This window comes from Oncorhynchus masou, chromosome 15 (assembly GCF_036934945.1).
Source record: "Oncorhynchus masou masou isolate Uvic2021 chromosome 15, UVic_Omas_1.1, whole genome shotgun sequence".
NCBI classification, from domain to species: Eukaryota; Metazoa; Chordata; class Actinopteri; order Salmoniformes; family Salmonidae; genus Oncorhynchus; species Oncorhynchus masou.
In genome coordinates this window covers 72812231-72835818 of record NC_088226.1, presented here as the reverse complement: position 1 = coordinate 72835818, position 23588 = coordinate 72812231, and the positions used below count along the sequence as shown (strand labels likewise).

The following is a 23588-nucleotide window of genomic DNA, read 5'->3' as shown; positions in this document are numbered from 1 at the left end:
ATGATAATAATAATAATAACAACAGTTTTAATAAGACTATTAGTGGTAATATTCATAATTGTAATAATGATAATAATATTAAGTATTATAGTATTAAGTATTAATAGTATTAATTATTAATAAGTATTATAATAATATTAATAATGGTAATATTAATAATAATTGAAACAATGATGATAATATCAATGATAATAATAATGATAGTAATATTAATAATGACAATAATATGAATAATTATAGTAGTAATAGTAATGATATTATTAACGATAATAATACTATTATTGATAATAATAATAATGGTAGTAATAATAATATTAATAATAATGATGATATTAATAATGATAACAATAGTCATGGTAATATTAATAACAATGATGATAATGATATTAATAATGATAATAATAGTCATGGTAATAATAATATTAATAATAATGATGATAATGATATTAATAATAATAATCATGGTAATAATAATATTAATAATAATGATGATAATGATATTAATAATGATAATAATAATCATGGTAATAATAATGATGATAATGTTATTTTTAATGATGATAATAATCACAGTAATAATAATGATGACAATGATATTAATACTAGTGATAGTGATAATATTAACGATAATAATACTATTATTGATAATAATAATGGTAATAATAATATTAATGATGATAATGATATTAATAATGATAATAATAATCATGGTAATAATAATGATGATAATTATTGATTTATTTGATTTATTATTTGATTTATTATTATTGATAATAATAATAATAGTCAAATAATAATGATGATAATAATATGCATAATTATAGTAGTAATAGTAATGATAATATTAACAATAATAATACTATTATTGATGATAATAATAATAGTCAAATAATAATGATGATAATGATAATAATAATCATGGTAATAATATTAATAATGATAATGATATTAATAACGATAATAATAATCATGGTAATAATATTAATAATAATGATGATAATGATATTAATAATCATGGTAATAATATTAATAATAATGATGATAATGATAATAATAATCATGGTAATAATATTAATAATAATGATGATAATGATATTAATAATCATGGTAATAATGATGATAATAATAATCATGGTAATAATATTAATAATAATGATGATAATGATATTAATAATCATGGTAATAATAATAGTAATAATAATGATGATAATAATAATCATGGTAATAATATTAATAATAATGATGATAATGATATTAATAATGATAATAATAATCATGGTAATAATAATAAAAATAATAATAATAATATATGCTGTCAAGTACCGTTTCCAATTGGCTCATTCATCCCCCTCCTCTCCCCTGTAACTATTCCCCAGGTCACTGCTGTAAATCAGAATGTGTTCTCAGACAACTTACCTGGTAAAATAAGGGTAAAAAACCCCAGTTACTTCAAAAAGTATTCACACCCCTTGGCTTTTTTCACATTTTGTTACAGCCTAAATTTAACATGTATTACATTAATATGTTGTGTCCCATACCCCATAATGACATCACAATACCCCATAATGACATCACAATACCCCATAATGACATCACAATACCCCATAATGTCAAAGTGGAATTATGTTTTTAGACATTTTTACATTCAACCCCTTTGTTATGTCAAGCCTGAATCAGTTCAGGAGTAAACATGTGCTTAACAAGTCACATAATAAGTTGCATGGACTCTGTGTTCAATAATACTGTTTAACATGATTTACGAATGACTACCTCATCTATGCACCCAACACATACAATTATCTGTAAGGTCCCTCAGTCGAGAAGTGAATTCCAAACAGATTCAACCACAGAGACCAGGGAGGTTTTCCAATGCCTCACAGAGAACGACACCTATTGGTAGATTTATATTGGGCGAGTTACAGTTTTGAGTAAAATCGGATAGGAAATCTATGATAAGACTTGAAAATGGTTGTCTAGTAATGATCAACAACCAATTTGACAGAGCTTGAAGAATTTGGAAAAGAATAATGGGCATATCCTGCACATTCCAGGTGTACAAAGCCCTCAGAAAGACTCCCAGCTGTAATCTCTCTTAGAGACCTCAGAAAGACTCACAGCTGTAATCTCTCTTAGAGACCTCAGAAAGACTCCCAGCTGTAATCTCTCTTAGAGACCTCAGAAAGACTCCCAGCTGTAATCTCTCTTAGAGACCTCAGAAAGACTCCCAGCTGTAATCTCTCTTAGAGACCTCAGAAAGACTCCCAGCTGTAATCTCTCTTAGAGACCTCAGAAAGACTCCCAGCTGTAATGTCTCTTAGAGCCCTCAGAAAGACTCCCAGCTGTAATCTCTCTTAGAGACCTCAGAAAGACTCACAGCTGTAATCTCTCTTAGAGCCCTCAGAAAGACTCCCAGCTGTAATCTCTCTTAGAGACCTCAGAAAGACTCCCAGCTGTAATCTCTCTTAGAGACCTCAGAAAGACTCCCAGCTGTAATCTCTCTTAGAGACCTCAGAAAGACTCCCAGCTGTAATCTCTCTTAGAGACCTCAGAAAGACTCCCAGCTGTAATCTCTCTTAGAGACCTCAGAAAGACTCCCAGCTGTAATCTCTCTTAGAGACCTCAGAAAGACTCCCAGCTGTAATCTCTCTTAGAGACCTCAGAAAGACTCCCAGCTGTAATCTCTCTTAGAGACCTCAGAAAGACTCCCAGCTGTAATCTCTCTTAGAGACCTCAGAAAGACTCCCAGCTGTAATCTCTCTTAGAGACCTCAGAAAGACTCCCAGCTGTAATCTCTCTTAGAGACCTCAGAAAGACTCCCAGCTGTAATCTCTCTTAGAGACCTCAGAAAGACTCACAGCTGTAATCTCTCTTAGAGACCTCAGAAAGACTCACAGCTGTAATCGCTGCCAAAGGTGTTTCTACAAAAGTATTGACTCAGGGGTGGGAATACTTGGTGTAAATGATATATCTCTGTATTTAATTTTCAATAAATTTGGAAAAAAATGTCTAAACACGTTTTCACTGTCATTATGGGGTATTGTGATGTCATAATGGGGTATTGTGTGTGTGTGTAGATGGGTGAGAGAGAGAAAAAAATATATATATTTAATCCATTTTGAATTTCGAACTGTAACACAACAAGATGTGGAATAAATCATGGGATCAGAAACCTTTCCGGATGTAAAGACGGTAGTTCAAGTTGGAGATAACAAACATGTGCCATCAGGTTTAAATGTACTGTAATTTCAATTAGTTTAACCTTGCTTAAATAAAACAATGCATTTTTAATTGTGAGCGAGCATTGCGCCTTTAAACTTTTCAATGATAATTTAAAGTTCAACATTAACTCAGTTGCCGTTTGCAAGTAGCCTGAGCACAAGTCTGTTTGTGCCACTCGTGCTAATTTCGAAGTACAAGTCAAAGGTACAAGTCCATACATTGGAATTTGTCTTCGACAACAGCTCGTAATTTTTTTTTTTTTTTTTACCTTTTATTAAACTAGGCAAGCCAGTTAAGAACAAATTATTATTTACGATGACGGCCAAACCAGGGACTGCAGTGACTCCTCTTGCACAGAGATGCAGTGCCTTAGACCACTGTGCCACTCGGGAGCCCACAATAAAACCTACAATAGGCAATAGTATCTCATTAATATGTACACATGCAGCATCTGAGATGCACGTAATGTAGCTTGTAGAAAGGACAAGTGTAGTAAATGGCTCTGTATTAGTCTCTCTGCTAACCGACCACTCTGTATCAGACTCTCTGCTAACCGACCGCTCTGTATCAGACTCTCTGCTAACCGACCGCTCTGTATTAGACTCTCTGCTAACCGACCGCCCTGTATTAGACTCTCTGCTAACCAACCGCTCTGTATTAGTCTCTCTGCTAACCGACCACTCTGTATCAGACTCTCTGCTCACCGACCGTTCTGTATTAGACTCTCTGCTAACCGACCGCTCTGTATTAGACTCTCTGCTAACCGACCGCTCTGTATCAGACTCTGCTAACCGACCGCTCTGTATCAGACTCTCTGCTCACCGACCGTTCTGTATTAGACTCTCTGCTAACCGACCGCTCTGTATCAGACTCTCTGCTAACCGACCGCTCTGTATCAGACTCTCTGCTAACCGACCGCTCTGTATCAGACTCTCTGCTAACCGACCGCCCTGTATCAGACTCTCTGCTAACCGACCGCTCTGTATCAGACTCTCTGCTAACCGACCGCTCTGTATCAGACTCTGCTAACCGACCGCTCTGTATCAGACTCTCTGCTAACCGACCGCTCTGTATCAGACTCTGCTAACCGACCGCTCTGTATCAGACTCTCTGCTAACCGACCGCTCTGTATCAGACTCTCTGCTAACCGACCGCCCTGTATCAGACTCTCTGCTAACCGACCGCTCTGTATCAGACTCTGCTAACCGACCGCTCTGTACCAGACTCTCTGCTAACCGACCGCCCTGTATCAGACTCTCTGCTAACCGACCGCTCTGTATTAGACTCTCTGCTAACCGACCGCTCTGTATCAGACTCTGCTAACCGACCGCTCTGTATCAGACTCTCTGCTAACCGACCGCTCTGTATCAGACTCTCTGCTAACCGACCGCTCTGTATCAGACTCTCTGCTAACCGACCGCTCTGTATCAGACTCTCTGCTAACCGACCGCCCTGTATCAGACTCTCTGCTAACCGACTGCTCTGTATCAGACTCTCTGCTAACCGACCGCTCTGTATCAGACTCTGCTAACCGACCGCTCTGTATCAGACTCTCTGCTAACCGACCGCTCTGTATCAGACTCTGCTAACCGACCGCTCTGTATCAGACTCTCTGCTAACCGACCGCTCTGTATCAGACTCTCTGCTAACCGACCGCCCTGTATCAGACTCTCTGCTAACCGACCGCTCTGTATCAGACTCTGCTAACCGACCGCTCTGTATCAGACTCTCTGCTAACCGACCGCCCTGTATCAGACTCTCTGCTAACCGACCGCTCTGTATTAGACTCTCTGCTAACCGACCGCTCTGTATCAGACTCTGCTAACCGACCGCTCTGTATCAGACTCTCTGCTAACCGACCGCTCTGTATCAGACTCTGCTAACCGACCGCTCTGTATCAGACTCTCTGCTAACCGACCGCTCTGTATCAGACTCTCTGCTAACCGACCACTCTGTATCAGACTCTGCTAACCGACTGCTCTGTATCAGACTCTGCTAACCGACCGCTCTGTATTAGTCTCTCTGCTAACCGACCGCTCTGTATTAGACTCTCTGCTAACCGACCGCTCTGCTACCTGTTAGTGTAGCTGATGCCACTCGCTCTCTACTAAAGTAGCCTACAATTAAAACCAAATATTTTTTGGTCATGTAACTCAAGTAGACTTATTTTACTTGAGTCATTTTCCATTTATAACTTCACTTTTACTCAAGTATGAAAATACAGTGCTTTCCCCACTTCTGTCCAGTATGTTAACGTGCCCAGTCGTCTACCTGTCGGTGAAGTAGCTGCTGCTGCCGTGTCCCGACTGGTAGTTCTTCTGGGTAATGTAGCGCGTGGTGAAGTGACCGATACCCAGGAAGTCACAGGTACCCTTAACGTAGCTCTTCTCCTGGGAAGAGAAGGTGGGGAGGCGGGACGTACCCAGACCCTGCTGGGTGCTCTTACGACCTAGAGAGAGAGACAGAGACCGAGAGACAGAGAGAGACCGAGAGACAGACAGAGAGAGAGAGAGACAGAGAGAGAGACAGACAGAGAGAGAGATAGACAGAGAGACAGACAGACAGAGAGAGAGACAGACAGAGAGAGAGACAGACAGAGAGAGAGACAGACAGAGAGATACAGACAGAGAGAGAGAGACAGGCAGAGAGAGACAGACAGAGAGAGACAGAGTGAGACAGACAGAGTGAGACAGACAGAGTGAGACAGACAGAGAGAGACAGACAGAGTGAGACAGACAGAGTGAGACAGACAGAGTGAGACAGACAGAGAGAGACAGAGTGAGAGAGACAGACAGAGAGAGAGACAGAGAGAGACAGAGTGAGACAGACAGAGAGAGAGAGACAGAGTGAGAGAGACAGAGATACAGAGAGTGAGACAGACAGAGAGAGAGAGAGACAGAGTGAGAGAGACAGAGATACAGAGAGTGAGACAGACAGAGAGAGATACAGAGTGAGAGAGACAGAGATACAGAGAGTGAGAGAGACAGAGGGAGAGACACAGAGACAGAGGGAGAGACACAGAGACAGAGAGAGACACAGAGACAGAGAGAGACAGAGACACAGAGAGAGAGAGAGACAGTGAGTGAGAGAGAGAGACAGTGAGTGAGAGTGAGAGAGACAGAGAGTGAGAGTGAGAGAGACAGAGAGCCCAGTTTTATTTTTAAATGTTTTATTGAACCATTATTTAACTAGGCAAGTTTATTTAACTGGTCTCTGTTAGACCTTAGTCCTAACCTTGGGTTGGGGAGGTGGGATGTACCCAGAACCTGCTGGGCAGAGCGGGAGGCCCAGGGTCACTCAGTACCTCTACCGTCTAGGGTCAAACTCAGTACCCTCTGGGGTCAAACTCAGTACCCTCTGGGGTCAAACTCAGTACCCTCTAGGGTCTAACTCAGTACCCTCTAGGGTCTAACTCAGTACCTCTACCCTCTAGGGTCTAACTCAGTACCCTCTAGTGTCTAACTCAGTACCCTCTAGGGTCTAACTCAGTACCCTCTAGGGTCTAACACAGTACCCTCTAGGGTCTAACTCAGTGCCTCTACCCTCTAGGGTCTAACTCAGTACCCTCCATTGTCTAACTCAGTACCCTCTAGGGTCTAACTCAGTACCTCTACTCTCTAGGGTCTAACTCGGTACCCTCTAGGGTCTAACTCAGTACCCTCTAGGGTCTAACTCAGTACCCTAGAGTTACATTACATTCTTAACAAGTATATACTTAACGATTACGCCTAGACTCGGTTTATACTTAACAAGTACGCCTAGACTAGGTTTATACTTAACAAGTATGCCTAGACTAGGTTTATACTTAACAAGTACGCCTAGACTAGGTTTATACTTAACAAGTATGCCTAGACTAGGTTTATACTTAACAAGTACGCCTAGACTAGGTTTATACTTAACAAGTACGCCTAGACTAGGTTTATACTTAACAAGTACGCCTAGACTAGGTTTATACTTAACAAGTACGCCTAGACTAGGTTTATACTTAACAAGTACGCCTAGACTAGGTTTATACTTAACAAGTATGCCTAGACTAGGTTTATACTTAACAAGTATGCCTAGACTAGGTTTATACTTAACAAGTATGCCTAGACTAGGTTTATACTTAACAAGTACGCCTAGACTAGGTTTATACTTAACAAGTACGCCTAGACTAGGTTTATACTTAACAAGTACGCCTAGACTAGGTTTATACTTAACAAGTACGCCTAGACTAGGTTTATACTTAACAAGTATGCCTAGACTAGGTTTATACTTAACAAGTACGCCTAGACTAGGTTTATACTTAACAAGTACGCCTAGACTAGGTTTATACTTAACAAGTACGCCTAGACTAGGTTTATACTTAACAAGTACGCCTAGACTAGGTTTATACTTAACAAGTACGCCTAGACTAGGTTTATACTTAACAAGTACGCCTAGACTAGGTTTATACTTAACAAGTACGCCTAGACTAGGTTTATACTTAACAAGTATGCCTAGACTAGGTTTATACTTAACAAGTACGCCTAGACTAGGTTTATACTTAACAAGTACGCCTAGACTAGGTTTATACTTAACAAGTACGCCTAGACTAGGTTTATACTTAACAAGTACGCCTAGACTAGGTTTATACTTAACAAGTATGCCTAGACTAGGTTTATACTTAACAAGTACGCCTAGACTAGGTTTATACTTAACAAGTACGCCTAGACTAGGTTTATACTTAACAAGTACGCCTAGACTAGGTTTATACTTAACAAGTACGCCTAGACTAGGTTTATACTTAACAAGTACGCCTAGACTAGGTTTATACTTAACAAGTACGCCTAGACTAGGTTTATACTTAACAAGTACGCCTAGACTAGGTTTATACTTAACAAGTACGCCTAGACTAGGTTTATACTTAACAAGTACGCCTAGACTAGGTTTATACTTAACAAGTACGCCTAGACTAGGTTTATACTTAACAAGTATGCCTAGACTAGGTTTATACTTAACAAGTATGCCTAGACTAGGTTTATACTTAACAAGTATGCCTAGACTAGGTTTATACTTAACAAGTATGCCTAGACTAGGTTTATACTTAACAAGTATGCCTAGACTAGGTTTATACTTAACAAGTATGCCTAGACTAGGTTTATACTTAACAAGTACGCCTAGACTAGGTTTATACTTAACAAGTACGCCTAGACTAGGTTTATACTTAACAAGTACGCCTAGACTAGGTTTATACTTAACAAGTACGCCTAGACTAGGTTTATACTTAACAAGTACGCCTAGACTAGGTTTATACTTAACAAGTACGCCTAGACTAGGTTTATACTTAACAAGTACGCCTAGACTAGGTTTATACTTAACAAGTACGCCTAGACTAGGTTTATACTTAACAAGTACGCCTAGACTAGGTTTATACTTAACAAGTACGCCTAGACTAGGTTTATACTTAACAAGTACGCCTAGACTAGGTTTATACTTAACAAGTACGCCTAGACTAGGTTTGTACTTAACAAGTACGCCTAGACTAGGTTTATACTTAACAAGTACGCCTAGACTAGGTTTATACTTAACAAGTACGCCTAGACTAGGTTTATACTTAACAAGTACGCCTAGACTAGGTTTATACTTAACAAGTACGCCTAGACTAGGTTTATACTTAACAAGTACGCCTAGACTAGGTTTATACTTAACAAGTACGCCTAGACTAGGTTTATACTTAACAAGTACGCCTAGACTAGGTTTATACTTAACAAGTACGCCTAGACTAGGTTTATACTTAACAAGTACGCCTAGACTAGGTTTATACTTAACAAGTACGCCTAGACTAGGTTTATACTTAACAAGTACGCCTAGACTAGGTTTATACTTAACAAGTACGCCTAGACTAGGTTTATACTTAACAAGTACGCCTAGACTAGGTTTATACTTAACAAGTACGCCTAGACTAGGTTTATACTTAACAAGTACGCCTAGACTAGGTTTATACTTAACAAGTACGCCTAGACTAGGTTTATACTTAACAAGTACGCCTAGACTAGGTTTATACTTAACAAGTACGCCTAGACTAGGTTTATACTTAACAAGTACGCCTAGACTAGGTTTATACTTAACAAGTACGCCTAGACTAGGTTTATACTTAACAAGTACGCCTAGACTAGGTTTATACTTAACAAGTACGCCTAGACTAGGTTTATACTTAACAAGTACGCCTAGACTAGGTTTATACTTAACAAGTACGCCTAGACTAGGTTTATACTTAACAAGTACGCCTAGACTAGGTTTATACTTAACAAGTACGCCTAGACTAGGTTTATACTTAACAAGTACGCCTAGACTAGGTTTATACTTAACAAGTACGCCTAGACTAGGTTTATACTTAACAAGTACGCCTAGACTAGGTTTATACTTAACAAGTACGCCTAGACTAGGTTTATACTTAACAAGTACGCCTAGACTAGGTTTATACTTAACAAGTACGCCTAGACTAGGTTTATACTTAACAAGTACGCCTAGACTAGGTTTGTACGCCTAGACTTAACAAGTACGCCTAGACTAGGTTTGTACTTAACAAGTACGCCTAGACTAGGTTTGTACTTAACAAGTACGCCTAGACTAGGTTTGTACTTAACAAGTACGCCTAGACTAGGTTTGTACTTAACAAGTACGCCTAGACTAGGTTTGTACTTAACAAGTACGCCTAGACTAGGTTTGTACTTAACAAGTACGCCTAGACTAGGTTTGTACTTAACAAGTACGCCTAGACTAGGTTTATACTTAACAAGTACGCCTAGACTAGGTTTATACTTAACAAGTACGCCTAGACTAGGTTTATACTTAACAAGTACGCCTAGACTAGGTTTATACTTAACAAGTACGCCTAGACTAGGTTTATACTTAACAAGTACGCCTAGACTAGGTTTATACTTAACAAGTACGCCTAGACTAGGTTTATACTTAACAAGTACGCCTAGACTAGGTTTATACTTAACAAGTACGCCTAGACTAGGTTTATACTTAACAAGTACGCCTAGACTAGGTTTATACTTAACAAGTACGCCTAGACTAGGTTTATACTTAACAAGTACGCCTAGACTAGGTTTATACTTAACAAGTACGCCTAGACTAGGTTTATACTTAACAAGTACGCCTAGACTAGGTTTATACTTAACAAGTACGCCTAGACTAGGTTTATACTTAACAAGTACGCCTAGACTAGGTTTATACTTAACAAGTACGCCTAGACTAGGTTTATACTTAACAAGTACGCCTAGACTAGGTTTATACTAGGTTTAACAAGTACGCCTAGACTAGGTTTATACTTAACAAGTACGCCTAGACTAGGTTTATACTTAACAAGTACGCCTAGACTAGGTTTATACTTAACAAGTACGCCTAGACTAGGTTTATACTTAACAAGTACGCCTAGACTAGGTTTATACTTAACAAGTACGCCTAGACTAGGTTTATACTTAACAAGTACGCCTAGACTAGGTTTATACTTAACAAGTACGCCTAGACTAGGTTTATACTTAACAAGTACGCCTAGACTAGGTTTATACTTAACAAGTACGCCTAGACTAGGTTTATACTTAACAAGTACGCCTAGACTAGGTTTATACTTAACAAGTACGCCTAGACTAGGTTTATACTTAACAAGTACGCCTAGACTAGGTTTATACTTAACAAGTACGCCTAGACTAGGTTTATACTTAACAAGTACGCCTAGACTAGGTTTATACTTAACAAGTACGCCTAGACTAGGTTTATACTTAACAAGTACGCCTAGACTAGGTTTATACTTAACAAGTACGCCTAGACTAGGTTTATACTTAACAAGTACGCCTAGACTAGGTTTATACTTAACAAGTACGCCTAGACTAGGTTTATACTTAACAAGTACGCCTAGACTAGGTTTATACTTAACAAGTACGCATAGACTAGGTTTATACTTAACAAGTACGCCTAGACTAGGTTTATACTTAACAAGTACGCCTAGACTAGGTTTATACTTAACAAGTACGCCTAGACTAGGTTTATACTTAACAAGTACGCCTAGACTAGGTTTATACTTAACAAGTACGCCTAGACTAGGTTTATACTTAACAAGTACGCCTAGACTAGGTTTATACTTAACAAGTACGCCTAGACTAGGTTTATACTTAACAAGTACGCCTAGACTAGGTTTATACTTAACAAGTACGCCTAGACTAGGTTTATACTTAACAAGTACGCCTAGACTAGGTTTATACTTAACAAGTACGCCTAGACTAGGTTTATACTTAACAAGTACGCCTAGACTAGGTTTATACTTAACAAGTACGCCTAGACTAGGTTTATACTTAACAAGTACGCCTAGACTAGGTTTATACTTAACAAGTACGCCTAGACTAGGTTTATACTTAACAAGTACGCCTAGACTAGGTTTATACTTAACAAGTACGCCTAGACTAGGTTTATACTTAACAAGTACGCCTAGACTAGGTTTATACTTAACAAGTATGCCTAGACTAGTTTGCAAATCAACATTTCCCTAAAGTAATCTTTTATTTTTCACACCGTATTTTTGTTGTTGTTTTCTTGCGATGATTCTGTCATAATTATAGTTTATTATTATTATTATATTATTCATAATTATAGTTCATTATTATTATTTTATTCATAATTATAGTTCATTATTATTATTATATTATTCATAATTATAGTTTTATTATTATTATTATATTATTCATAATTATAGTTAATTATTATTATATCATTCATCGTTTTTATTCATTATTATTTTATTCATAATTATAGTTAATTATTATTATATTATTAATAATTATAGTTCATTATTATTATTATATTATTCATAATTATAGTTTATTATTATTATATTATTCATAATTATAGTTTATTATTATTATTTTATTCATAATTATAGTTCATTATTATTATTATATTATTCATAATTATAGTTTTATTATTATATTATTCATAATTATAGTTAATTATTATTATATCATTCATCGTTTTTATTCATTATTATTTTATTCATAATTATAGTTAATTATTATTATATTATTAATAATTATAGTTCATTATTATTATTATATTATTCATAATTATAGTTCATTATTATATTATTCATAATTATAGTTCATTATTATTATTATATTATTCATAATTATAGTTCATTATTATTATATTATTCATAATTATAGTTCATTATTATTATTATTATATTATTCATAAATATAATATTTTATTATTATCATTATATTATTCATAATTATAGTTCATTATTATTATATTATTCATAATTATAGTTCATTATTATTATTATATTATTCATAAGTATAGTTAATTTCTCAGGTCATGTATCTGATGTAACTCACCAATAAAGTCCTTCATGACTTGTGGATAGTCCCCGTGGAAGATGGGAGTGGCGAACCAGCCAATGTAGAATTGGACGTATCGCTCTGCTGCCTCGATGTCCTTCTGGTTACTGATGTCGACCGGTTCGCCCCAATCTCCAGACAGAGAGATGCCCACCAGACCTGCAGGAGATGGGATCAATCAACCAATCAATGTCTTTATTGGCCCAATTTGGGAAATGTGTTGTGCAGTCAGGATTTAAAAATAAATCAAATATAAGAAAGGCTGTGATGCTCATCTACCTTTCTGTTTTCCTCTCCACTTGTTGTCATAGGTGTGCCAGACTTTAGCATGGGCCTGACAAGACAAAGAGAGTATCACTGATAACCTTTCAATTCATCGTCAAACCTTCGATTAGTGGAATCAGATGTGTAGTGATAGAGCAACAACAACAACAACAAAAACGATTTGGGTCCACAGGACAAGGATTAATAAATATTGATCTAATTGAATGAAACGTCCACAGTGGAGTTGATTGATCATGATAAAGTAGTAGAATACACACAGAGTTAGCCTGGTCCCAGATCTGTTGTTGCTGTATAGTTAGCTACTATGGCCTCTGTAGCCTGGTCCCAGATCTGTTGTTGTATTCTATGGCCCCTGTAGCCTGGTCCCAGATCTGTTGTTGCTGTATAGTCAGCTACTCTGGCCTCTGTAGCCTGGTCCCAGATCTGTTGTTGCTGTATTCTATGGCCCCTGTAGCCTGGTCCCAGATCTGTTGTTGCTGTATAGTCAGCTACTATGGCCTCTGTAGCCTGGTCCCAGATCTGTTGTTGCTGTATTCTATTGCCCCTGTAGCCTGGTCCCAGATCTGTTGTTGCTGTATAGTCAGCTACTATGGCCTCTGTAGCCTGGTCCCAGATCTGTTGTTGTATTCTATGGCCCCTGTAGCCTGGTCCCAGATCTGTTGCTGGTCCCAGATCTGTTGTTGCTGTATAGTCAGCTACTCTGGCCTCTGTAGCCTGGTTCCAGATCTGTTGTTGCTGTATTCTATGGCCCCTGTAGCCTGGTCCCAGATCTGTTGTTGCTGCATAGTCAGCTTCTATGGCCCCTGTAGCACAAACAGATCTGGGACCAGGCAAAAATAGTGACCTCTCACCTTGATCATGTGATGCGCGGCCCGGTAGGCCCCTGTTCCTCTCAGCTTCAGTCCAGGAGCGTGCTCACCTGTCTCATAGCCCTCCACTGCCACCGACTGCAAACACACACTCCAGTTAGTCATTTACCCTGCCCCCCCATAGACATTTACCCTGCCCCCCCCCCTATAGTCATTTACCCTGCCCCCCCCCTATAGTCATTTACCCTGCCCCCCCTATAGTCATTTACCCTGCCCCCCCCCTATAGACATTTACCCTGCCCCCACTCCTATAGTCATTTACCCTGCCCCCCCCTATAGACATTTACCCTGCCCCCCCCTATAGTCATTTACCCTGCCCCCCCCCCCTCCATAGACATTTACCCTGCCCCCACCCCTATAGTCATTTACCCTGCCCCCCCCCCTCTATAGACATTTACCCTGCCCCCCCCTATAGTCATTTACCCTGCCCCCCCCTATAGACATTTACCCTGCCCCCCCCCCCCTCTATAGACATTTACCCTGCCCCCCCCCTCTATAGACATTTACCCTGCCCCCCCCCCTATAGTCATTTACCCTGCCCCCCCCCTGTAGACATTTACCCTGCCCCCCCCCCCCTATAGACATTTACCCTGCCCCCCCCCCCCCCCCTATAGACATTTACCCTGCCCCCCTACAGAAATTTACCCTGCCCCCCCATAGTCATTTACCCTGCCACCCCCCTATAGACATTTACCCTGTCACCCCCCTATAGACATTTACCCTGCCCCCCTACAGACATTTACCCTGCCCCCCTATAGTCATTTACCCTGTCCCCCCTATAGACATTTACCCTGCCCCCCTATAGACATTTACCCTGCCCCCCCTATAGACATTTACCCTGCCCCCCTATAGACATTTACCCTGCCCCCCTATAGACATTTACCCTGTCCCCCCTATAGACATTTACCCTGCCCCCCCCTATAGACATTTACCCTGCCCCCCTATAGACATTTACCCTGCCCCCCTATAGACATTTACCCTGCCCCCCTATAGACATTTACCCTGCCCCCCTATAGACATTTACCCTGCCCCCCTATAGACATTTACCCTGCCCCCCTATAGACATTTACCCTGTCACCCCCCTATAGACATTTACCCTGCCCCCCCTACAGACATTTACCCTGCCCCCCTATAGTCATTTACCCTGTCCCCCCTATAGACATTTACCCTGTCCCACCCCTATAGACATTTACCCTGCCCCCCCTATAGTAATTTACCCTGCCACCCCCCTATAGACATTTACCCTGCCCCCCCCTAGAGTAATTTACCCTGTCACACCCCCCTATAGACATTTACCCTGCCCCCCCCTAGAGTAATTTACCCTGTCACACCCCCCTATAGTCATTTACACTGCCCCTCCCCTATAGACATTTACCCTGTCCCCCCTATAGTCATTTACCCTGCCCCCCCCTATAGTAATTTACCCTGTCACACCCCTCTATAGTCATTTACCCTGCCCCTCCCCTATAGTCATTTACCCTGCCCCCCCCCCCCTGTAGACATTTACCCTGTCACCCCCCCTATAGTCATTTACCCTGTCACCCCCCTATAGTCATTTACCCTGCCCCTCCCCTATAGACATTTACCCTGCCCCCCCTATAGACATTTACCCTGCCCCCCTATAGACATTTACCCTGTCCCCCCCCTATAGTCATTTACCCTGCCCCCCTATAGTAATTTACCCTGTCACCCCCCTATAGTAATTTACCCTGCCCCTCCCCTATAGACATTTACCCTGCCCCCCTATAGACATTTACCCTGTCCCCCCCCCATAGTCATTTACCCTACCCCCCTATAGTAATTTACCGTGCCCCTCCCCTATAGTCATTTACCATTTTTAAATGGCTCATGCTAATCACTGTTCCATCAATTTACAATTTATTTAGTGTGTATTTTATAAGGTCTCAACACACTTCACTGAAAGAAAAAAAGAATCAGTTTGGTTTGAAAAGTGAAGACTTGGTTAAGACTGAATGTACCCATGGGTTGTTCAAGGTGATCCAGTATTTCACTCTGTTTCCGAATCTCTCAAAACACAGGTTGGCAAACTCATTAAAGTAGTTGACCATGCTGATGTTCTGCCATCCTCCATACTTCTCCTGGAGGACCTACAGGAACACAAAGAGGAAGAGATGAACCAGCCAAGGGAAATAGTACTATAGAATCTCTTCTAGAATATTTTTTTTTGGGGGGGGTGGGGGCTTTATCATAGAATGGCTAATTTAATAGGATCTCTGTGGGCTTTATCATAGAGTGGCTAATTTAATAGGATCTCTGTGGGCTTTATCATAGAGTGGCTAATTTAATAGGATCTCTGTGGGCTTTATCATAGAGTGGCTAATTTAATAGGATCTCTGTGGGCTTTATCATAGAGTGGCTAATTTAATAGGATCTCTGTGGGCTTTATCATAGAGTGGCTAATTTAATAGGATCTCTGTGGGCTTTATCATAGAGTGGCTAATTTAATAGGATCTCTGTGGGCTTTATCATAGAGTGGCTAATTTAATAGGATCTCTGTGGGCTTTATCATAGAGTGGCTAATTTAATAGGATCTCTGTGGGCTTTATCATAGAGTGGCTAATTTAATAGGATCTCTGTGGGCTTTATCATAGAGTGGCTAATTTAATAGGATCTCTGTGGGCTTTATCATAGAGTGGCTAATTTAATAGGATCTCTGTGGGCGTTATCATAGAGTGGCTAATTTAATAGGATCTCTGTGGGCTTTATCATAGAGTGGCTAATTTAATAGGATCTCCGTGGGCTTTATCATAGAGTGGCTAATTTAATAGGATCTCTGTGGGCTTTATCATAGAATGGCTAATTTAATAGGATCTCTGTGGGCTTTATCATAGAGTGGCTAATTTAATAGGATCTCCGTGGGCTTTATCATAGAGTGGCTAATTTAATAGGATCTCAGTGGGCTTTATCATAGAGTGGCTAATTTAATAGGATCTCTGTGGGCTTTATCATAGAGTGGCTACTTTAATAGGATCTCCGTGGGCTTTATCATAGAGTGGCTAATTTAATAGGATCTCTGTGGGCGTTATCATAGAGTGGCTAATTTAATAGGATCTCTGTGGGCTTTATCATAGAGTGGCTAATTTAATAGGATCTCCGTGGGCTTTATCATAGAGTGGCTAATTTAATAGGATCTCTGTGGGCTTTATCATAGAGTGGCTAATTTAATAGGATCTCTGTGGGCTTTATCATAGAGTGGCTAATTTAATAGGATCTCTGTGGGCTTTATCATAGAGTGGCTAATTTAATAGGATCTCTGTGGGCTTTATCATAGAGTGGCTAATTTAATAGGATCTCTGTGGGCGTTATCATAGAGTGGCTAATTTAATAGGATCTCTGTGGGCTTTATCATAGAGTGGCTAATTTAATAGGATCTCCGTGGGCTTTATCATAGAGTGGCTAATTTAATAGGATCTCTGTGGGCTTTATCATAGAATGGCTAATTTAATAGGATCTCTGTGGGCTTTATCATAGAGTGGCTAATTTAATAGGATCTCCGTGGGCTTTATCATAGAGTGGCTAATTTAATAGGATCTCAGTGGGCTTTATCATAGAGTGGCTAATTTAATAGGATCTCTGTGGGCTTTATCATAGAGTGGCTACTTTAATAGGATCTCCGTGGGCTTTATCATAGAGTGGCTAATTTAATAGGATCTCTGTGGGCGTTATCATAGAGTGGCTAATTTAATAGGATCTCTGTGGGCTTTATCATAGAGTGGCTAATTTAATAGGATCTCCGTGGGCTTTATCATAGAGTGGCTAATTTAATAGGATCTCTGTGGGCTTTATCATAGAGTGGCTAATTTAATAGGATCTCTGTGGGCTTTATCATAGAGTGGCTAATTTAATAGGATCTCTGTGGGCTTTATCATAGAGTGGCTAATTTAATAGGATCTCTGTGGGCTTTATCATAGAGTGGCTAATTTAATAGGATCTCTGTGGGCTTTATCATAGAGTGGCTAATTTAATAGGATCTCTGTGGGCTTTATCATAGAGTGGCTAATTTAATAGGATCTCTGTGGGCTTTATCATAGAGTGGGTAATTTAATAGGATCTCTGTGGGCTTTATCATAGAGTGGCTAATTTAATAGGATCTCTGTGGGCTTTATCATAGAGTGGCTAATTTAATAGGATCTCTGTGGGCTTTATCATAGAGTGGCTAATTTAATAGGATCTCTGTGGGCTTTATCATAGAGTGGGTAATTTAATAGGATCTCTGTGGGCTTTATCATAGAGTGGCTAATTTAATAGGATCTCTGTGGGCTTTATCATAGAGTGGCTAATTTAATAGGATCTCCGTGGGCTTTATAGTAAAGACATTTAACGTCTTAAAATGTATGACCTTTTTTAATGTGGCATAAACACAACCAGTCGCGATGTTTTCATCTGAATGTCAAACCAATCACTTGAAAAGGATCCTGTAAGCATGACTACCCGCGCACGTTGGTCCGCTCTGACATGATTCCTGCAATTCAAACAGTGCACCCGCCATTTGATTCAAGTCAAAGACATCTGTTACAAAACTCACACCAAAGTGATTATCGTTCATTAGACCTACACGGTGTGGCGTAAATTGATGCGTCCTCTGCTGTGCTCGCACGTCTCGTTCTCCGCCACTCATCTGACGCCCTTCGCATAATGTCACGGTTCTCGTTTGAACCACGCGTCAGTTTGGAGTGTATTCCCCACGGTTTCAAGTCCATTCACTCATTTCTCATGCGACTGTCATGCGGTAGGCTAATGATACCTATTAGTGGAATAACCCACGGTTTCCTTGGCATCTTTGTGTTCGTTAATGTTTTAACCGGTGTGGCGGTCCCCCCCCCCCCACCCGCTGGTCATGCCGAATGTTCCCAGGACAACGTACAGACACATCGTCATCGCCGTATCTTTAGCATGACAGGAGGTTGGGCTAGACGACACACATAGCTCAAGGTACCAGGCTATGTCGCGTGTCTGTTCTATTAATAAGACCCACCTGAGGTAGATCCCAGTGGTACAGAGTAGCGATGGGTGTGATCTTGTTCTCCAACAGGTTGTCAATCAACTCATCGTAGTACTTTATCCCTTTCTCATTCACATGGTCAGCTGTGAAAGAAATCCCAGAACCTATCAGCGTGGACCAAAACGTTATACAATACAACTACACGGTAAAACAGTAAAACAGGGAGCAATCGGCACGTGTGTTTTTTTTTTGTTTTTTTTTGTACCCTGCACCTACAAATGTACTGGATGTGTGTACCATACTTGTAATCACACGTGGATAACTCACATTTGATCCCAGTCGGCATGATACGGGGCCAGGAGATGGAGAAGCGGTAGTGGTCCAGCTTCAGCTCTTTCATTAGGGAGATGTCCTCCTGGATTTACAACAGAGATGTTATAGCTCTGGTCTCATTAGGGAGATGTTCTGGGGTAACAACAGAGATGTTATAGCTCTGGTCTCATTAGGGAGATGTTCTAGGGTAACAACAGAGATGTTATAGCTCTGGTCACATTAGGGAGATGTTATAGCTCTGGTCTCATTAGGGAGATGTTCTGGGGTAACAACAGAGATGTTATAGCTCTGGTCTCATTAGGGAGATGTTCTGGGGTAACAACAGAGATGTTATAGCTCTGTCACATTAGGGAGATGTTCTGGGGTAACAACAGAGATGTTATAGCTCTGGTCTCATTAGGGAGATGTTCTGGGGTAACAACAGAGATGTTATAGCTCTGGTCTCATTAGGGAGATGTTCTGGGGTAACAACAGAGATGTTATAGCTCTGGTCTCATTAGGGAGATGTTCTAGGGTAACAACAGAGATGTTATAGCTCTGGTCTCATTAGGGAGATGTTCTGGGGTAACAACAGAGATGTTATAGCTCTGTCACATTAGGGAGATGTCCTCCTGTGGTAACAGATGTTATAGCTCTGTCACATTAGGGAGATGTTCTGGGGTAACAACAGAGATGTTATAGCTCTGGTCTCATTAGGGAGATGTTCTGGGGTAACAACAGAGATGTTATAGCTCTGGTCTCATTAGGGAGATGTTCTGGGGTAACAACAGAGATGTTATAGCTCTGGTCTCATTAGGGAGATGTTCTGGGGTAACAACAGAGATGTTATAGCTCTGGTCTCATTAGGGAGATGTTCTGGGGTAACAACAGAGATGTTATAGCTCTGGTCTCATTAGGGAGATGTTCTGGGGTAACAACAGAGATGTTATAGCTCTGGTCTCATTAGGGAGATGTTCTGGGGTAACAACAGAGATGTTATAGCTCTGGTCACATTAGGGAGATGTTCTGGGGTAACAACAGAGATGTTATAGCTCTGTCACATTAGGGAGATGTTCTGGGGTAACAACAGAGATGTTATAGCTCTGGTCTCATTAGGGAGATGTTCTGGGGTAACAACAGAGATGTTATAGCTCTGGTCTCATTAGGGAGATGTTCTGGGGTAACAACAGAGATGTTATAGCTCTGGTCTCATTAGAGAGATGTTCTGGGGTAACAACAGAGATGTTATAGCTCTGGTCTCATTAGGGAGATGTTCTGGGGTAACAACAGAGATGTTATAGCTCTGGTCACATTAGGGAGATGTTCTGGGGTAACAACAGAGATGTTATAGCTCTGGTCTCATTAGGGAGATGTTCTAGGGTAACAACAGAGATGTTATAGCTCTGGTCTCATTAGGGAGATGTCCTCCTGGGGTAACAACAGAGATGTTATAGCTCTGGTCTCATTAGGGAGTGGTTCTGGGGTAACAACAGAGATGTTATAGCTCTGGTCTCATTAGGGAGATGTTCTGGGGTAACAACAGAGATGTTATAGCTCTGGTCTCATTAGGGAGATGTTCTGGGGTAACAACAGAGATGTTATAGCTCTGGTCTCATTAGGGAGATGTTCTGGGGTAACAACAGAGATGTTATAGCTCTGGTCTCATTAGGGAGATGTTCTGGGGTAACAACAGAGATGTTATAGCTCTGGTCACATTAGGGAGATGTTCTGGGGTAACAACAGAGATGTTATAGCTCTGGTCTCATTAGGGAGATGTTCTGGGGTAACAACAGAGATGTTATAGCTCTAGTCTCATTAGGGAGATGTTCTAGGGTAACAACAGAGATGTTATAGCTCTGGTCTCATTAGGGAGATGTTCTGGGGTAACAACAGAGATGTTATAGCTCTGGTCTCATTAGGGAGATGTTCTGGGGTAACAACAGAGATGTTATAGCTCTGGTCTCATTAGGGAGATGTTCTGGGGTAACAACAGAGATGTTATAGCTCTGGTCTCATTAGGGAGATGTTCTGGGGTAACAACAGAGATGTTATAGCTCTGGTCTCATTAGGGAGATGTTCTGGGGTAACACCAGAGATGTTATAGCTCTGGTCTCTTACCTCCAAGGTAGTGTACAAGTAAAGGGTTTAGGTAGCGGGTTACATTTGCGGGAAACGAGTTAAATCAAATGTTTTAAGGTTAATTTCTAGGATTTTTACAATGGTCTGTTCCCAGAGTAACGTTCAGTCGCTGATTTGAAGTTGTGTTATGGTACTTGTGAGGCGCTCTTTTTCTTCAGTAAAGGAAGTCACCTTGATTTTGTAGTACCCCTGGCAGGAAGAGTCTCCGGTGTCGTTCTGCAGTATCTTTCCCTTCCTGTGAGCGAACACGTCCCAGATACTCAGTCCTTTACCGTCTTGGTCCCAGGCTCCTTCTGTTTGATAGGCTGAACTGCCGGCCCCCCATGAAAATCCTGCACACGGATGGAGAACGATCACGATCGGTCGATCAGTCTTTCTGTCAGTCTGTCAGTCGATCGATCAGTCAGTCAGTCAATCAGCCAGTCAGTCAATCAGTCAGTCAATCAGCCAGTCAGTCAATCAGTCAATCAATCAATCAATCAGTCAGTCAGTCAATCAATCAGTCAGTCAGTCAGTCAATCAATCAGTCAGTCAGTCAATCAGTCAGTCAGTCAATCAATCAATCAATCAGTCAGTCAGTCAGTCAGTCAATCAGTCAATCAATCAATCAATCAGTCAGTCAGTCAATCAGCCAGTCAGTCAATCAGTCAGACATTCAGTCAATCAATCAGTCAGTCAATCAGTCAGTCAGTCAGTCTGCCAGTCAGTCAATCAATCAGTCAGTCAGTCAGTCAGCCAGTCAGTCAATAAGTCAGTTAGTCAGTCAGTCAGTCAATCAGCCAGTCAGTCAGTTAGTCAGTCAATCAGTTAATCAGTCAGTCAATCAGTCAGTCAGTCAGCCAGTCAATCAGTCAGACAGTCAGTCAATCAGTCAGTCAATCAGTCAGTAAGTCAATCAATCAGTCAGTCAGTCAGCCAGTCAATCAATCAGTCAGTCAATCAGTCAGTCAATCAGTCAGTCAATCAATCAGTCAGTCAGTCAGCCAGTCAATCAATCAATCAGTCAGTCAATCAGTCAATCCGTCAGTCAGTCAGTCAGTCAGTCAATCAGTCAGTCAGTCAGTCAATCAGTCAGTCAGTCAATCAGTCAGTCAATCAGCCAGTCAGTCAGTCAGTCAGTCAATCAGTCAGTCAATCAGTCAGTCAATCAGTCAGTCAGTCAGTCAGTCAATCGATCAATCAGTCAGTCGATCGATAGGGGTTGGATGTGTGTGTTCAGGGTTGGATGTGTGTGTTCAGGGTTGGATGTGTGTGTTGATGGTTGGATGTGTGTGTTGATGGTTGGATGTGTGTGTTATACAATGTTTGACATTATGCAAGGTTGGATGTGCATTGTACAGGGTTTAGTGTGTGTTCTGCAGGGTTTGAGTCCGTACCAGCTGGAAAAGTCCCATAATAGAAGGAGCCGCGGTCGTTCTTTGTCCAGTCGAAGTCCTCAGCCGCAGACAGACACAGCACCAGCACCAGCACATGGCACGTCCTGACCGCACAGCAGGGAAGCATGGTAGTCCTCCTATCTCTGATGACCCAGGCACTGCTGAAACACAGAGGGCTCTGATACATTCAGCAGCTCTCTGTCTCCGTGTCGCTCTGTGTCTCTCTGTGTCTCTGTCTCTCTCTCTGTCTCTCTTTCTTTCTGTCTCCATGTCTCTCTCTCTTCTCTGTGTCTCTTTCTCTTCTCTCTCTGTCTCTCTCTCTTTCTGTCTCTCTTCTCTCTCTCTCTGTGTCTCTGTCTCTCTGTCTCTCTCTGTCTCTCTCTCTGTCTCTCTCTCTGTCTCTCTCTCTCCCTTTCTCTGTCTCTCTCTCTCTCTCTGTCTCTCTCTGTCTCTGTCTCTCTCTCGCTGTCTCTCTCTCTCTGTCTCTCGCTGTCTCTCTCTCGCTGTCTCTCTCTTCTCTCTCTCTCTCTCTCTCTGTCTCCGTGTCTCTCTCGCTGTCTCTACTCTGTTAATATAAAGAATTGTTCATGTGAATTCCCTTTGGTCTGACAGGTCACAATGCCTTCAGAAAGTATTCAAACCCCTCAACTTATTCCACATCTTGTTGTGTTACAGCCTCTCAAACCATCTACACACAATACCCCATTATGACACCACACTACCCCATTATGACATCACAATACCCCATTGTGACATCACAATACCCCATTATGACAAAGTGCAAGCATGTTTTTAGAAGTGTTTGCAAATGTATTGAAAATTAAATTTAGAAATACAGTGGGAAGAAAATGCATGTTTACCCTTTGAAATGACCTGGATTTAATTTGGTCACAAAGTCACAAAAATAGACTAATAACACACAACTTATTGTATTTTTCTTGTCTATATTGAATTCATAATTGAAACATTCACAGTGTAGGTTGGGAAAAATATGTGAACCCCCTAATGGCTAATGACTTCTCCAAAAGCTAATTGGAGTCAGGAGTCAACTAACCTGGAGTCCAAT

At 40.6% G+C, this 23588-nt stretch overlaps 1 protein-coding gene across 1 annotated transcript in view; it reads right to left on the bottom strand.

Moving 5' to 3' along the window:
- The window catches only part of lctlb (lactase-like b), a 39797-nt gene extending 16833 nt beyond the window's left edge, over positions 1-22964 (bottom strand). The window contains exons 1-9 of the mRNA XM_064990211.1: positions 22523-22964; positions 21318-21478; positions 19023-19110; positions 18729-18838; positions 15712-15840; positions 13715-13810; positions 12858-12912; positions 12576-12737; positions 5491-5668 (exon numbers count right to left, since the gene is read on the bottom strand). Coding sequence (XP_064846283.1) covers positions 5491-5668; positions 12576-12737; positions 12858-12912; positions 13715-13810; positions 15712-15840; positions 18729-18838; positions 19023-19110; positions 21318-21478; positions 22523-22709 — 1166 coding nt within the window. The 5' untranslated portion in view covers positions 22710-22964. The remainder of the gene's footprint in view (positions 1-5490; positions 5669-12575; positions 12738-12857; positions 12913-13714; positions 13811-15711; positions 15841-18728; positions 18839-19022; positions 19111-21317; positions 21479-22522) is intronic.
- Between the last annotated feature and the right edge of the window lie 624 nt (positions 22965-23588).